The sequence below is a fragment of the Nerophis ophidion genome, linkage group LG01, assembly GCF_033978795.1.
Source record: "Nerophis ophidion isolate RoL-2023_Sa linkage group LG01, RoL_Noph_v1.0, whole genome shotgun sequence".
Classification (NCBI taxonomy): domain Eukaryota; kingdom Metazoa; phylum Chordata; class Actinopteri; order Syngnathiformes; family Syngnathidae; genus Nerophis; species Nerophis ophidion.
This window is the reverse complement of record NC_084611.1, coordinates 52865492-52883906: the sequence shown is the minus strand read 5'-3', so window position 1 is coordinate 52883906 and position 18415 is coordinate 52865492. Positions and strand designations below refer to the sequence as shown.

The following is an 18415-nucleotide window of genomic DNA, read 5'->3' as shown; positions in this document are numbered from 1 at the left end:
AGCGCGTTTCTCAATATTTGTATTAGTATTTGAACAATGCCAACTGTATGCCGTTTACCTGACAGTCACATAAGTTGGTATGTGACACATGTTAACTGCTAGCATGCTGATCTTAAAGTGCTAAAATTGTTTAACTATTTGTACTCTTTTTTTCCAGTAATTCCCCGGCCATACATCTTAGTCATACAACTCGGAATGTGACACATGCTAACTATTATTACAGTCATGTAAGCTTGCTAGCATGCTTAGCGGGCTAACTTTTTGAGCTCTTTTTGCAACCGTTTACCACAGAGTCATATTACTTGGTATATGACACTGGTTAACTTTTAGCATGCAAATGATAGCATGTTGGCTGGCTAACTTAAACATGCCAACTTCTTCATCTACTTATTTCTCTATTTCCGAAGCCATACACCTTACAGCCGGGTTAATTAACGTGTGAGACATGCTAACTGTTAGAATTCCATCGTTAGCACATTCGCTAAGTCTTAGCATTGTAATGTTCCGCATGCTAACATTTTAGGCTAGCTCTGTAATTCATTTTGTACGGTTACGCCTAAAACTCACAGGTTCGGATACTCGGCGCCGACTAATAAGTGCGGACCCCCGGCCACAGATAGCAGGCCCATCCAAATTTCCGTGGGAATTTTCTAATTAGTTCATTGCTATCATGTTTTGCCAGAAATGTCATCAATAGGACACCACTGATTGATTGATTGAAACTTTTATTAGTAGATTGCACAGTACAGTACATATTCCGTACAATCGACCACTAAATGGTAACACCCGAATATGTTTTTCAACTTGTTTTAGTCGGGGTCCACGTTAATCATCCATCCATCCATCCATTTTTTTTACCGCTTGTCCCGTTAGGGGTCAATTCATGGTAAATAAAGATGTACACTCAGCAAAAGGGCCAGATCGCCACCCGCTGGTGACTTTTTGTGTGTACTGACAAAACTTTTACCATTTTGTTGACAATCATGAAAAATGTGTCTATCTGTGACGTCATCCAACTAGAGTGCCACACGTGACTGGAAAATATATACAATTATTTAAATGATGTATATATATATATATATATATATATATATATATATATATATGTATATATATATATATATATATATATCGCTGCTACACCAGGAAATGTCAATGTATGACATAAGTAGTACTTAAACGTTTTATTATTATTTAACATAATTTATCCACATAAAAAACAGGCAGCGTGCAAGCGATTTTCCCCCACACTTATTTAAGGACGAGTTACACGCCAACGCACGCAACGCCTTCAAACTTCTTCTTTGTGTAAACTTGTGGCTTTTTTTACACATGACTTCGTGTCGTTTGTTGTGAAAGGACGATGAGAGTTCAACTCACCACTTCGGTACCAGCCGGCGTCTCCTCTTCCGCTCCGCCACGTCGGCAGGCGGGTGACGAGTCCGCGCCGAAGACTATGCACAACCGTCAAGATGAGTCTCCGTGACGCTCTGTAACAGTCGTCTCTTCGGGGGTCAACACCCGTCCTTCATATAGAGCAGGAGTGTCAAACTCAAATACAGAATGGGCCAAAATTTAAAACTGAACAAAGCCGCGGGCCAAGGTTGAACAAATAAACCTTTTAATAGGGACCCAAACAAGTTTTGCAATGAATATTGAACAAGCAAGGCTTAAATAGGGGCAGCACGGTGGACAGGGGTTGGTGCATCTGCCTCACAATATGAAGGTCCTGAGTAATCCTGGGTTCAATCCCAGGCTCAGGATCTTTCTGTGTGGAGTTTGCATGTCCTCCCCATGACTGCATGGGTTCCCTCCGGGTACTCGGGCTTCCTCCCATGGAACAGGCAGAGCTTATTTACGTAATAGTGCAAAATCAACTTTCAAAAAACATCAGTGGTATATTAAATACAATTTAATCAAAAAAATTAATGCCTCTTTTCAATTTGCAGCCTTCTGAGGTAAATATCAACATTAACTTTTTCCACAGGCTAATAAATTTGAAAATAAAATAAAAATGAGGTGGGCGGGGTTTGGTGGCGTTCTGGAAGAGTTAGTGCTGCAAGGGGTTCTGGGTATTTCTTCTGTTGTGTTTATGTTGTGTTACGGTGCGGGTGTTCTACCGAAATGTGTTTTGTCAGTCTTGTTTGGTGTGGGTTCACAGTGTAGGCGCATATTTGTAACAGTACTAAAGTTGTTTATATGCCCACCCTCAGTGTGACCTGTATGGCTGTTGACCAAGTATGTGTGGCATTCGCATATGTGTGTGTGATAGCCACATATATTATGTGACTTGGCCAGCACGCTGTTTATATGGAGGAAAAGAGGACGTGACGACATTTTGTAGAGGACACTAAAGGCAGTGCCTTTAAGACACGCTCCCAATATTGTTGTCCGGGTGGAAATCGGGAGAATGGTTGCCCAGGGAGATTTTCGAGAAGGGCACTAAACTTCGGGAGTCTCCCGGGAAAATCGGGAGGGTTGGCAAGTATGAGTATCAGTGGTGAATTTGGTGTTACCGGCGGGCCTGCTCTAATGTTAATTTGATATTGCCTTAAGGGCCAAATGAAATTAAACGGCGGGCCAAATCTGGCCCGCGGGCCAGAGTTTGAAACCCATGATATAGAGTATCCGCGAAGAGTATGCATGACTGTCAAGATGGTTCTCCGGACTCTCGGTAACAATCGTCTACTTAAGGTCAACACAAGTCCGTGATGTAGAATGTCACCGAAGAGTATATACAACTGTCAAGATGATTCTCCGTGACTCTGTAACGAACGCCCGTCCATTGTCATAATTTTGGGATAAAAAAAGTAATTATGAAATAAAGAAAGTCATAATTACAAGATCTCCTCTCTGAGCTGCTACCTTACCGTGGTAGAGGAGTTTGCGTGTCCCAATGATCCTAGGAGCTATGTTGTCTGGGGGCTTTCATGCCCCCTGTTAGGGTCTCCCAAGACAAACAGGTCCTAGGTGAGTGATCAGACAAAGAGCAGCTCAAAGACTTCTATGGAATTACAACAAAATGAACTCAGATTTCCCTCGCCCGGACGCGGGTCACCGGGGCCCCGCTCCAGAGCCAGGCCCGGAGTTGGGGCACGATGGCGAGCGCCTGGTGGCCGGGCCTGTCCCAATGGGGCCCGGCCGGGCAAAGCCCGAAAAGGCAACGTGGGTCATCCCTCCAATGGGCTCACCACTCATAGGAGGGGCCATAGAGGTCGGGTGCATTGTGAGCTGGGCGACAGCCGAAGGCAGGGCACTTGGCGGTCCGATCCTCGGCTACAGAAGCTAGCTCTCTGGACGTGGAACGTCACCTCACTGGGGGGGAAGGAGCCTGAGCTAGTCCGCGAGGTAGAGAAGTTCCGGCTGGATATAGTCGGACTCACCTCGACGCACAGCAAGGGCTCTGGAACCAGTTCTCTCGAGAGGGACTGGACCCTCTTCCACTCTGGCGTTGCCGGCAGTGAGAGGTGACGGGCTGGGGTGGAAATTCTCGTTGCCCCCCGGCTCAAAGCCTGCCCGTTTGAGTTCAACCCAGTGGACGAGAGGGTAGCTTCCCTTCGCCTTCGGGTGGGGGGACGGGTCCTGACTGTTGCTTGTGCTTACGCACCAAACAGCAGTTCAGAATACCCACCCTTTTTGGGTACACTCGAGGGAGTACTGGAAAGTGCTCCCCCGGGTGATTCCCTTGTCCTACTGGGGGACTTCAACGCTCATGTTGGCAACGACAGTGAAACCTGGAGAGGCGTGAATTGGAAGAATGGTCGCCCGGATCTGAACCCGAGTGGTGTTTTGTTATTGGACTTTTGTGCTCGTCACGGATTGTCCATAACAAACACCATTTTCAAACATAAGGGTGTCCATATGTGCACTTGGCACCAGGACACCCTAGGCCGCAGTTCCATGATCGACTTTGTAGTTGTGTCATCGGATTTGCGGCCTTATGTTTTGGACACTCGGGTGAAGAGAGGGGCGGAGCTTTCTACCGATCACCACCTGGTGGTGAGTTGGTTGCGATGGTGGGGGAGGATGCCGGACAGACCTGGCAGGCCCAAACGCATTGTGAGGGTCTGCTGGGAACGTCTGGCAGAGTCTCCTGTCAGAGAGAGTTTCAATTCACACCTCCGGGAGAACTTTGAACATGTCACGAGGGAGGTGCGGGACATTGAGTCCGAGTGGACCATGTTCCGAACCTCTATTGTCGAGGCGGCTGATTGGAGCTGTGGCCGCAAGGTTGTTGGTGCCTGTCATGGCGGTAAACCCAGAACCCGTTGGTGGACACCAGCAGTGAGGGATGCCATCAAGCTGAAGAAGGAGTCCTATCGGGTTCTTTTGGCTCATAGGACTCCGGAGGCAGTGGACGGGTACCGACGGGCCAAGCGGTGTGCAGCTTTAGCGGTCGCGGAGGCAAAAACCCGGACATGGGAGGAGTTCGGGGAAGCCATGGAAAACGACTTCCGGACGGCTTCGAAGCGATTCTGGACCACCATACGCCGCCTCAGGAAGGGGAAGCAGTGCACTATCAACACCGTGTATGGTGCGGATGGTGTTCTGCTGACTTCGACTGCGGATGTTGTGGATCGGTGGAGGGAATACTTCGAAGACCTCTTCTATCCCACCAACATGTCTTCCTTTGAGGAAGCGGTGCCTGGGGAATCTGTGGTGGACTCTCCTATTTCTGGGGCTGAGGTCACTGAGGTAGTTAAAAAGCTCCTCGGCGCCAAGGCCCCGGGGGTGGATGAGATCCGCCCGGAGTTCCTTAAGGCTCTGGATGCTGTGGGGCTGTCTTGGTTGACAAGACTCTGCAGCATCGCGTGGACATCGGGGGCGGTACCTCTGGATTGGCAGACCGGGGTGGTGGTCCCTCTCTTTAAGAAGGGGGACCGGAGGGTGTGTTCCAACTATCGTTGGATCACATTCCTCAGCCTTCCCGGTAAGGTTTATTCAGGTGTACTGGAGAGGAGGCTTCGCCGGATAGTCGAACCTCGGATTCAGGAGGAACAGTGTGGTTTTCGTCCTGGTGGTGGAACTGTGGACCAGCTCTATACTCTCGGCAGGGTTCTTGAGGGTGCATGGGAGTTTGCCCAACCAGTCTACATGTGCTTTGTGGACTTGGAGAAGGCATTCGACCGTGTCCCTCGGGAAGTCCTGTGGGGAGTGCTCAGAGAGTATGGGGTACCGGACTGTCTTATTGTGGCAGTCCGCTCCCTTTATGATCAGTGTCAGAGCTTGGTCCGCATTGCTGGCAGTAAGTCGGACACGTTTCCAGTGAGGGTTGGACTCCGCCAAGGCTGTCCTTTGTCACCAATTCTGTTCATAACTTTTATGGACAGAATTTCTAGGCGCAGTCAAGGCGTTGAGGGGATCTGGTTTGGTGGCCACGGGATTAGGTCTCTGCTTTTTGCAGATGATGTAGTACTGATGGCTTCATCTGGCCGGGATCTTCAGCTCTCACTGGATCGGTTCGCAGCCGAGTGTGAAGCGACCGGAATGAGAATCAGCACCTCCAAGTCCGAGTCCATGGTTCTCGCCCGGAAAAGGGTGGAGTGCCATCTCCGGGTTGGGGAGGAGACCCTGCCCCAAGTGGAGGAGTTCAAGTACCTAGGAGTCTTGTTCACGAGTGGGGGAAGAGTGGATCGTGAGATCGACACGCGGATCGGTGCGGCATCTTCAGTAATGCGGACGTTGTATCGATCCGTTGTGGTGAAGAAGGAGCTGAGCCGGAAGGCAAAGCTCTTAATTTACCGGTCAATCTACGTTCCCATCCTCACCTATGGTCATGAGCTTGGGGTCATGACCGAAAGGATAAGATCACGGGTACAAGCGGCCGAAATTAGTTTCCTCCGCCGGGTGGCAGGGCTCTCCCTTAGAGATAGGGTGAGAAGCTCTGCCATCCGGGAGGAGCTCAACGTAAAGCCACTGCTCCTCCACATCGAGAGGAGCCAGATGAGGTGGTTCGGGCATCTGGTCAGGATGCCACCCGAACGCCTCCCTAGGGAGGTGTTTAGGGCACGTCCAGCTGGTAGGAGGCCACGGGGAAGACCCAGGACACGTTGGGAAGACTATGTCTCCCAGCTGGCCTGGGAACGCCTCGGGATCCCCCGGGAAGAGCTAGACGAAGTGGCTGGAAATAGGGAAGTCTGGGCTTCCCTGCTTAGGCTGCTGCCCCCGCAACCCGACCTCGGATAAGCGGAAGATGATGGATGGATGGATGGATGGATGGATGGATGGATAATTACAAGATAAAAAGTCATCATTATGACATAAAAATGTAATTATAAGATAAAAAGTCTAATTATGAGACAAAGAAAGTCATCATTATAAGATAAAAAGTCATAATTATGGAGATAATGAAAGTCATAATTATGAGATAAAGAAGGTCATAATTATAAGATAAAAAGTCGTAAGCGTGAGATAAAAAGTCATAATGAGATTAAAAAAAGTCATGAGGTGAAAAAGTCATAATTATAAGAAAACACGTCATAATTATGACATAAAAAGTCATAATTATGAGATGAAGAAAGTTATAATTATAAGATAAAAAGACATAATTACCAGATAAAAACAGGCATTATGAGATAAAAAGGTAATAATTATGAGATAAAGAAAGTCATAATAACATAAAAAAAGTCATAATTATAAGATAGAAAAGTCATTATGAGATCAAAAGTCATAATTATGAAATAAAGTTATGATTAAAAGCTAAAAATTCATAATTATGAGATAAAATGTCATAATGAGATAAAAAAAAGTCATGAGACTAAAAAGTCTTAATTATAAGATAAAAAGTCATGATTACAAGATAAAGTCATAATTATGAGATGAGTCATAGTTATGAGATTAAGAGTCATAATAATGAGATAAAAAAGTCATAATTATGAAAGTCATAATTGTGAGATAGAGTCGAAATTGTGAGATTAAAAAATCAAAATTATGAGATAAAAAAGTCGAAATGTTGAAGTTAAAAAGTCAAAATTATGAGGGAAAAAAAGTCGAAATTATGAGAAGAATAGTCATAATATTATAAAAAATAAAATAAAATAAAAAATAAACTTTTTCTCAATAGTTTCTGTAATTTTGTGCTTCTTTTCTTAGATTTTACTGTATTTTTTTTGCTTATTTATTTCTAATAATAGCACTTACTAATTAATTATTCTATTGCTTATTTCCTTTTTTATGGGCTAAAACACCATGTTTGTGTACTTTGTACGACTTAGTTCCGTTGCATGACATGCATGGTCACTGACATCACAACACCCATCCGTCCGTATTGCAGAGTATCAACCGAAGAGTAAGACAACAGTCAAGATGATTCCAACCACTCGCTACTTCTTGGTTACGTACAGTTATAATTTGTTTCACTGCGTGAGGACCCTAACAGAACTCCACTGACATAATGTGTGATTTTGATGTGCTAAATTAATTCTTTTTTTTTTTTTTTTTTTATTAAAACCGACCATTTATATTTCCGTCAAGTTGGGGCAACGGCGTCCATAATTTGACCAACAAGTTGTTAGCGAAGGTAACAATGTCATAGTTGGATCGTTCTAAGCCAAGGATAACACAAAAAGTGCCCACATTTGCATTTAAATAACGTTAAAAGATCTATCTTCGCAATTTTCTCACAACGGGAAAGAGTTTGTTTTCTTATACCAAAATTTTTTCCGTTCTGAATTACGAGGCTCGTTGGTCTAGGGGTATGATTCTCGCTTAGGGTGCGAGAGGTCCCGGGTTCAAATCCCGGACGAGCCCACTTTTTTTTCAATACACTTAAGACTGTATTTTTAGTATTCATCCAGCCATCTATTTTTCTACCGCTTGTTCCAGTCGCTTAAATCAGTTATTACTCTTAACTTGCTTATGCGCTGATGGTAACTCTCCAACCTACGAGCATCGCCGTTGGTCAAAGATATTTACGTGATCTAAATAAAGATTTATTGTATTTCGCTGGTTAACATTTTAAAATGTAACACATTGAAAAAAGGGTGATTTATATATAATTGTGTCAAAAGTTTACATACACTTGTAAAGAACATAATGTCATGGCTGTCTTGAGTTTCCAATAATTTCTACAACTCTTATTTTTTTTTATGATAGAGACCCCAAAAGGGAATAAGCGGTAGGAAATGGATGGATGGATGGATGATTGGAGCACATACTTGTTGGTCACAAAAAACATTCATGAAGTTTGCTTCTTTTATGAATTTATTATGGGTCTACTGAAAATGTGAGCAAATCTGCTGGATCAAAAGTATACACACAGCAATGTTAATATTTCCTTACATGAGGGACAAGCGGTAGAAAATGGATGGATAGATGGATGGATGTCTCTTGGCAAGTTTTACTGCAATAAGGCGCTTTTGGTAGCCATCAACAAGCTTCTGCTTGAATTTTTGACCACTCCTCTTGACAAAATTGGTGCAGTCCAGCTAAATGTGTTGGTTTTCTGACACAGACTTGTTTCTTCAGCATTGTCCACACGTTATGTCAGGACTTTGGTAAGGCCATTCTAAAACCTTCATTCTGGCCTGATTTAGCCATTCCTTTACAACTTTTGACGTGTGTCCTGTTGGAACACCCAACTGCGCCCAAGACCCAAACTCCGGGCTGATGATTTTAGGTTGTCCTGAAGAATTTGGAGGTAATCCTCCCATTTACTCTCTGTAAAACACCAGTTCCATTGGCAGCAAAACAGGCCCAGCGCATAATACTACCACCATCATGCTTGACGGTCGGCATGGTGTTCCTGGGATTAAAGGCCTCACCTTTTCTCCTCCAAACATGTTGCTGGGTATTGTGGCCAAACAGCTCCATTTTGTTTCATCTGACCACAGAACGTTCCTCCAGAAGGTTTTATCTTTGTCCATGTGATCAGCAGCAAACTTTAGGCAAGCCTTAAGGTGTGGCTCCTGGAGCGAGGGCTTCCTTCTTGCATGGTAGCCTTTCAGTCCATGGCGATTGTGGACACAGACACCTGTGTTCCAGCAACTTCCAATTCATCGCAGACCTTTTTGGTGGTTTTCGGTTTGAATCCTGACCATCTTGTCAGGCTTGACCCTGACAGTTTGGTCTATGTCTTTGTTTCCTGTCTTTATTTCCTGTCAGCGCTCTAATTTTGTCTGTTTCCTATTTTTCTCCCTGGGGGCTGTTTCCCCTCAGCTGCGGCTGATTGGCACCTGGCCACACCTGGTGTCAATCAGCCCGCTCCTATTTTTACCTGCTTCGTCCTCCAGTCAGTGCTGGATTATTGTCGTGTCGTGTCGATGTCACCACTACCTGTCTTGTTGCTTGTAGCTTTGTCTACTTCTGTTCATGCCATAGTTCCGTCGTGTCACAGTAAGTGTTTTTGTTCATAACCAAGTTTTGTTCTCCGCCTTGTGCGTGCCTTTTGTTTGTACCCTTTTGTTTGTTCTTACTTTAGTATTTAAATTAAAACATGTTTTCTTACACAATGCCTGCCGCCTTCTCTGCATCCTGGGGTTCGTCAACAACAAACTGTGACAGATCTTGACGAATTTGCTCTCAGCAGCAGGTGATAGCTTGCGTTTTCTTCCTGATCGTGGCAATGACAAAACTGTGCCATGCACTTAATGCTTACAATTGTCTGCGCAGTTAAACTTGGGACCTTAAGCTGCTTTGAAATGGCTCCAAGTGACTTTCCTGACTTGTGTAAGTCAATGATTAGTTTTTTTTTTTAGATCTGTGCTGAGTTCCTTTGACTTTCCAATTGTGGCGTTTCTAACCAAGTCTAATGACTGCGTCACATGAGCCCTATTTAAATGGGCTCAGAGAAGTCAACAGGTTTCGTCAATCATAATCACTCACATGAAGAGGCCATGTCATGAAACTCATTTGATTTAATTGTAACTTTCCGAAATCACCAAAATTGATCATGTATGTTGCTGTATGCAAACATTTGACCCAAAGAAATGCGGTGCAAACGTCAATCAACACACAATTGTAAAAACTGTATCAATAAGTTTATTGAGTGGTATGAATATTCTTTTTTTTTTTATGCAAAACTTGCGCACACACACACACGCCTGTAAATGTTCACAGTTTAACACGTTCCCTTTAAATTTCCAACATAGATTAAAAAAAAGAGATAACATTACAGAAATGTGTAATAATTTTAATTAGGAATATCAACAAAAAAAAAAATCATGCTTAAAAAATAATAATGAAATAAAATAAAAAAAATTTAATTGCCCTTTCAGTCTAAGAAAGAATCATCAAATATATAGAATATATTACATTTGCCACCCACTAAAAACTTTACAAGCAAAGAATCTCAGGAGCTGCAACATTCTGTGCGAGTATGTCCAAAGTTTACCTGTGTCGGAATAAATGTTTGACTTTGGGAATGTTTTATTATTTCAGCAATAAAGTGCACACTGCATGGAGACACACACACACACACACACACACGCACGAACGCACGCACACGCGCACGTACGCACGGACACACACACACACACACACACACACACACAGACACGCCAACTTTGTTCTAAAGTGATAGCTTCTTAACAAGCACCTTCGACTTAGTGATGTGCAGATCGATACTGAATATCGATACCACCAATACCAGATATTGATGATCTAATATTGATTCCCCAAATCAAAAATATTGATACTTTTGATCATTTAGTTCAAAGGGTCAACACTTTTTTCCATATGCGGCACTATGATATTTTTTTTATTTAAAAAAATTGTTAAAAAGAGATATTGTGTCAGCTTGGTATTACTGGTGACTAAGTATGTTATTATTCATTATTAATTACAACATTGCAGCTTTTTCTCAATACATTCAGATTTCTGGGGGTCTTTTTTTCTTACATTTTTACTGTTGTTTTTCCTGCAAGTAAGAATAGAATAATAATGTAAAAAAATGTACAAAAATAATATTGTTCAGTTAAATATTTATCAGCGTTCAATACGGTTGTTGTAATTTTTCAAATGAGTTGATTCCCAATTTGGTATTATTATTATTATTATTTCATTAACTGAAACGTTGTGTTTTATATGCGACTAATAAATATTATTATTCAATATCATTTAATTTTGAGAATAAAAGTCATTATGAGGTAAAGAGTCATAATTATGAGATGAATAGTAATAATTATGAGATAAAAAGTCATAATTGTGAGATAAAGAAAGTCATAATTTTTAGATAAAACGTCATAATTATGAAATAAAAAGTCATAATTATGAGATAAAAAAGTAATTTTGAAATAAAGAAAGTCATAATTATAAGATAAAAAGTCATAATTATGAGATAAAAAAGTAATTATGAGATAAAAAAAAGTCATAATTATGAGACAAAGAAATTCATAATTATAAGATAAAAAGTCATAATTATGGAGATAAAGAAAGTCATAATTATGAGATAAAGAAAGTCATAATTATAAGATAAAAAGTCATAATCGTGAGATAAAAAAAAAGTCATGAGATGAAAAAGTCATAATTATAAGATAACACGTCATAATTATAACATAAAAAGTCATAATTATGAGATGAACAAAGTCATAATTATGAGATAAAGTCATAATTATGCGATGAGTCATAATTATGAGATTAAGAGTCATAATAATGAGATAAAAAGTCCTAATTATGAAAGTCATATTTGTGAGATAGTCGAAATTGTGGGATTAAAAAGTCAAAATTCTGAGATAAAAGAGTCGAAATATTGAAATTAAAAAGTCAAAATTATAAGGGATGAAAGGCAAAATTATGAGATGAAGAGTCATAATATTATAAAAATACAATAAAATAAAAAAATAAACTTTTCTTCAATAATTTCTGAAATTTGTGCTTCTTTTCTTCAATTTTACTGTATTTTTTGCTCCTTTTATTTTAATAAAAGCACTTATTAATCAATTAGTGTATTGCTTATTTCCTTTTTTATGGGCTGTAATACTTATTAATCATTTTATGGCTTATTTCTTTTTTTATGGGCTAAAACACCATGTTTGTGTACTTTGTATGAATTATTTCCGTTGCATTACATGGTCACTAACATCACAACACCCATACACCTCATTTGAAATAAATAAATAACTCTTAGTCCTGCGTTCTTTACGCGATGAGATGGATTATTGTTCTGGAACCTTTACCAGGCACATTAGGTATGGTGAATTGACTTGGTATCGGCTCGGAAAGGTGAAATTGGCAGTATGGCACATCACCAGTGCTAACACTGAAAAGCAAAGTAGGCTGGAATAAAACCAAAGTGATGATACAAAAAACAACAATGAAAACAAAATAATAAAGCTATATCAAGTTGAAGAAATGAAAGGTGGATATGAGGCGATCAAACATTACAGAGGATTACAGAAGGAGTTGAAATGTTAGATATCGCACTTTCCCCTCATATGTAACTATTTTTGATGAAACAAACATGGTGGCAAGTGTCAAAAGCGAGCCCTGTATAGCTTGAGTTGGTGTGGTATGTAAAAAGGTGAAACAAAAATGCCCTTTGTGCAGCCAAGCCTGCATGAAAAGGTGAAAAGGTGAAACAAAAATGCCCTTTGTGCAGCCAGGCCTGCAGTGCTTTCTACGGCCACAAGGGGGAAGCACTCTCAAGCCAGCTGAGCTGCCGGGGACCCCTCTTAGAGAACCCACGTCCCCCTTTTCGCCCACGTCCCCCTTTTCACCCCCCCCCCCCCCCCCCCCCCCCACCAGGTGAAGATGTGTGATGAAGGTGTTTGGAGAAGCTGAGCCATATGTGTACAAGTCCGAGCGGTGGAGGCGGAAGGTTCCGGGCCCCTCACACCAGCAGGTGGCGCTTCTTGTGCAGGGCCAGGTGGTCGGAGCGGGAGAAGCTGCGCTCGCAGTCGGGACACTGGAAGGGTTTCACTCCCGTGTGCTTGCGGAAGTGTCGCGTCAGCTCGTCCGACCGGGCGAACTTCCACGTGCATCCTTCCCACATGCACTTGTACGGCTTCTCGCCTGCACACACACGCGTCGGCACAATTGGTTACGGGTTACTTACGGGGTCAACTATGGGTCAATTTGTAGGGTGAGCCACAAGATAGGTCACGACATTAGGAACACAAAGCCATGATATCCAAATCAAAAGGGGTATCAAGTAATGTGATTTTACATGTAATACATGTATACATACATGTATACATGCATTATATACATAAAGTATATACATGTATTATATATAATACATATATGTATCTATATATTTATACATATATACACATCCATACATACATTTATGTATGTGTATATGTATATGTAAGTATGTGTATATATACATATAAACAGTATATATATATATAAATATATATATAATATATATAAATATATTTATGTATATATATATATATATATATGTATCTATATATACACATACATACGTATATACATACTATATACATAAATACATACATTATATAGAATACATATATGTATATATATATATACACATACATATGTATGTGTATATATGTATGTATGTGTATATATATACATATACATAAATATATATATACAAGTATATATAAAATACACATAAATATATATAAATATTTTATATATATAATACATATATGTATCTATATATTTATACATATATACACATCCATACATACATTTATGTATGTGTATATGTATATGTAAGTATGTGTATGTATACATATAAACAGTATATATATATATATAAATATATATATAATATATATAAATATATTTATGTATATATATATATATGTATCTATATATACACATACATACATATATACATACTATATACATAAATACATACATTATATAGAATACATATATGTATATATATATATATACACATACATATGTATGTGTATATATATGTATGTATGTGTATATATATACATATACATAAATATATATATACAAGTATATATAAAATACACTTAAATATATATAAATATTTTATATATATGTATAATTGTATACATATTTAAAGTCATAATTATATATTTACACACATATATGTGTGTATATATATCTAAATATATATATATACATATATGTATGTATGTATATAAGTATGTATGTGTATATATGTATACATACGCCTATATATGTATGTGTGTATATGTAGTGTATATATACACAGTAAATGTGTGTGTATATATATATATATATATATATATATATATATATATATATAAAACACTTAAAAATACTTATTTTGCAGCCAGAAATACACTTTTAAAACATAATTATTTTCCAAATCTATTTGAAAAAGTGTATATGTAAAAAATGTTTTAACATTTTAGAAAAACTATTTATTGAAAAAAATTATAAAAAATATTTTATAAATATTTAAAAAATAAACATGGGTATGAATGATTGATTGTATATACACATATACACACATGTATACATATATACACACACATACATATATACATACTATATAGATAATATTATACTTACATATATTATATACAATGTATATATGTATATATATGTTTATATATACAGATATATATAATATATGTGTGTGTGTGTATATATATATATATATATATATGTATATATTACTGAATATAAAATTGAAAAATACTTATTTTGCAGCCATGAATACATTTTAAAATGTAATTATTTTCTAAATATATTTTAAAAATGTATGTGTAAAAAATGTTTTAAATTTTCTACATTTTTAAAAAACGATTTCTTTAAAAAAAATCTATATAAAAACAAAACGTAGGTATGAATGATGGATTGTATATACTGTATGTGCCCTGCCATTGACTGGCAACCAGTCCAGGGTGTAAAAGTATATATAAAACAACAAATAACACTCTTTCCCATTAAAAAAGTTTTCAAAATAAAAAGAAAGATGTCAAAACATATTCATAAAATAATTAAGAAAAAAAAGGTGAGGAAATATATATATGCTGCATGTTCCCTGCCATTGACTGACATGAATAGTATATGTATATGTATATGTATATGTATATGTATATGTATATGTATATGTATATGTATATCTGTTTGTGTGTGTATCTTAAACACACCACATATTTGCTGGTGTACCTAATAGTGTGGCCGGTGTGGTCGGGAGGCGGACCCCTCCGCCAGTGTGTTACCTGTGTGTGTCCTGCGGTGCGCTTTGAGGTGAGAACTCTTGGTGTAGATTTTGTTACAGCCCGTGAAGTCGCAGCGGTGGATTCTCCTCTTCTTCATGGTGTCAGGGGAGTCGGCCGGGAGAGGATGCTGAGCACCCGAGCGGACGATGACGGACGGGTTGTTGTTGCACCTGAACACACAAGAGGAGAGCAGACCCTACAGTTCAACTTTTGACCAGCAGGGGGCGGCGGTGTAACATAAACATACACCTACATTTCATATCTATGTATATATGCATCCATCTATTCATTTTCTACCACTTGTCCCTCTATGAATTTAATATAATCATTATTTATTCATATATATATATATAATATATATATATATATATATATACATATATATATATATAAATAATAATTATTAAGGTGAAACAAAAATGCCCTTATATATACATATAGGGGACGGCGTGGCGCAGTGGTAGAGTTGCCGTGCGCAACCCGAGGGTCTCTGGTTCAAATCCCACCTAGTAGCAACCTCGTCATGTCCGTTGTGTCCTGAGCAAGACACTTCACCCTTGCTCCTGATGAGTGCTGGTTGGCGCCATGCATGGCAGCTCCCTCCATCAGTGTGTGAATGTGTGTGTGAATGGGTGAATGTGGAAGTAGTGTCAAAGCGCTTTGAGTACCTTGAAGCTAGAAAAGCGCTATACAAGTACAATCCATTTAATTTATCATTTATATATATATATATATATATATATATATATATATATATATATATATATATATATATATGTATATATACATATATTACATCTACATGTTTGTGAATATATATATATATATATAAATATAAACACATATACATATTTACATATGCATATACTGTATATAAGTACATATATATGCACGTATATATATATGTGTATATATATGTACTTATACATACGCATATATGTACTGTATTACCTACATGTAATACATATATGTAATACATATATGCATGTATATGTATTACATGTATAATATATATATGTATATATACATATATATGTATGTATACACATATTATATACACATATTATACATATATATACACACATATATATATATATGTACACATGTATGCCTATATTAACACACACACACACACACACACACACACACACACACACACACACACACACACACACACACACACACACACACACACACACACACACACACACACACACACACACACACACACACACACACACACACACACACACACACACACAGAGAGTGTACATATACACAGAGTAATGGGGAAACCCCAGCAGTGGACAGTTATTTGCCTCCAGCGCAATAACGTCTGCCTGTCAGGAAGTTGAACAACACCTTCCGCCTTTTTTCCCACCCCCACCAGTCAAACGTCACCTTTTTGCTTTGTCTCCTCACCTTTTGTCTCTGAACATAGTTGAAAAGAGTCCAGAAAAAAATTGCGGAAAGCCCACCGGCTCAGTACATAGCAACCATGTCAGCACTGACTCAGGACTCCACCACTGTCCTTTTTATTCCTTTACATTTATTTTGCATTCACTTTTACTCGTAACGAGTAATCTAATTACTGTTATGTCCGTTAGTGATAGCCTGATGTGGTTTCATGTCGACCACGAGACGCCTCACAAGTGCGGCAACTTCAATACCGGAAATAACATTCTACTGGTGAAAGCAGCAAGCAGTATCGCACTTAAAATGAACTTGATATCAAACGGGAAGAGGCACTATCACACCGTGACACCGCAGACAACAAGTGCACACAATGGGAACATCCAGCGACAAAATTTCTGGTTAGAGTGCCATCCAAACAATACCCCGTTTGTTGACATGAAGATATGCCGGCCATGGAAGCACATTCAATCTCATTGTTAGGCAGGAGTGACACAATCCGGTGGAAAAGGTTCTAAAAGAGCTGCCGTTTGAAACACTCTATGAAGTCACGCGTCACTAGGCAACAGGCCCCGCCTTTTAAAAGCACAGACACTGTGCACTGTACCGCAAACACCAGGTATTTTAAGTTTTTTTTAAAGTGACATATTAATTACCTTCCCTAGTAATAAATGACATTTATTAATTCCGTTAGTAATTCAATAACTTCTTTGGTAAAGTAACTATAATTATGTAAGTACTTTCTAATGATAGAAAAGTGCGATATAAAATCTAATACATTATTATTATTATTGCTATTATTATTATTACTGATTATTTGATAGATTCCTGATATGTGTTGGTCAGATAAAGAATATTGAATTAATTCATTATTTCATGTGTTATTTCATTTTTATTCCCGTCAGCCCCTCAAACTTTTTTTTTTAACTTATCTTATCTTAAATTCCTCCCCATTTGCGATCCTGTCTAAATAAGTCAAACCCCAACGAGACGATAGAGACACAAGATCAAACCAACTTGCTTATCTTCAGAATTATTTTGTCAAATTTTTAAGGAAGCACATTAAAACAAAGCACAAAAAAGACTTAAAACAAGTTGAGTGTCAAACATTGTTTTTTTGGGGGTAAATTATTTTGCTTATTGTAAGTATTGTAGCTGAGTTTGAAGTAAATATTACTTGAGTGGTATTATTTTTAAAAAGCATTAAAAATTACTTTTTGACACATGTAAAATGTCCCCAAAAAAGTTCTTTTGGTAGATTATCTTGTTCATTCTAAGTAATTGATTATTTGAAATATGCAAATTCAAATAAGCACTAAAAACTTGCACACAAAAAAAAACCACTTAAAACAGGTAAAATGTCAATATTTGTGTTTTGTCATAAATTATACTTGAGTTATATCATTTGAAATAAGCACATTTAAAATAAGCACAAAAAAGACTTTAAAAAAATATTGTTTGTTTTGGTAAATTATTTTGATTATTGTAAGTATTGTAGCTGAGTTTGAAGTAAATATTACTTTAGCGGTCTTATTTTAAAAAATCATTAAAAATATTTTTTAAAACGTGAAATGTCCCCAAAAAATGTTTTTTGGGTGGATTATCGTTTTAAGTAGGGTATTTACTTCATTTTAATTATTTGAAATATGCAAATTTAAATAAGCGCTAAAAGACTTGCAAAAAACACTTAAACATGTCAATATTTGTTATTTCTCGTACATTATACTTGAGTTAAATCGTTTCAAATATGCACATTTAAAATAAGCACAAAAAAAATGTGTATTGTAAACATGAGTTTGTAGGACAAAAATTTTTTTTTTTTTTTGATGCAGTACTGCCTGAGGGATCTAAGGTCACGGGCATTCAAAGTTAGTTTTCAGCATTGCCGCTTACATGCAGTGATTTCTGCAGATTCT

The 18415-nt window shown here is 38.4% G+C and overlaps 2 protein-coding genes and 1 non-coding gene across 5 annotated transcripts in view; 1 reads left to right on the top strand and 2 right to left on the bottom strand.

Annotated features, from left to right (window-relative positions):
• Positions 1–1528, bottom strand: part of fam114a1 (family with sequence similarity 114 member A1) — a 36454-nt gene extending 34926 nt beyond the window's left edge. For both annotated transcript variants that reach the window (XM_061907068.1, XM_061907077.1), the window contains exon 1: positions 1381–1528. The gene's annotated coding sequence lies outside the window, so the exon portion shown is untranslated. The remainder of the gene's footprint in view (positions 1–1380) is intronic.
• Positions 1529–7677: 6149 nt separating this feature from the next.
• trnap-agg (transfer RNA proline (anticodon AGG)) lies at positions 7678–7749 on the top strand. Its single transcript has one exon. It is a non-coding gene; the product is annotated as a tRNA-Pro (tRNA).
• A 4914-nt stretch (positions 7750–12663) lies between these two features.
• Positions 12664–18415, bottom strand: part of klf3 (Kruppel like factor 3 (basic)) — a 66587-nt gene continuing 60835 nt past the window's right edge. For both annotated transcript variants that reach the window (XM_061907048.1, XM_061907056.1), the window contains exons 5-6: positions 15087–15256; positions 12664–12948 (exon numbers count right to left, since the gene is read on the bottom strand). In XM_061907048.1, coding sequence (XP_061763032.1) covers positions 12767–12948; positions 15087–15256 — 352 coding nt within the window. In that variant the 3' untranslated portion in view covers positions 12664–12766. The remainder of the gene's footprint in view (positions 12949–15086; positions 15257–18415) is intronic.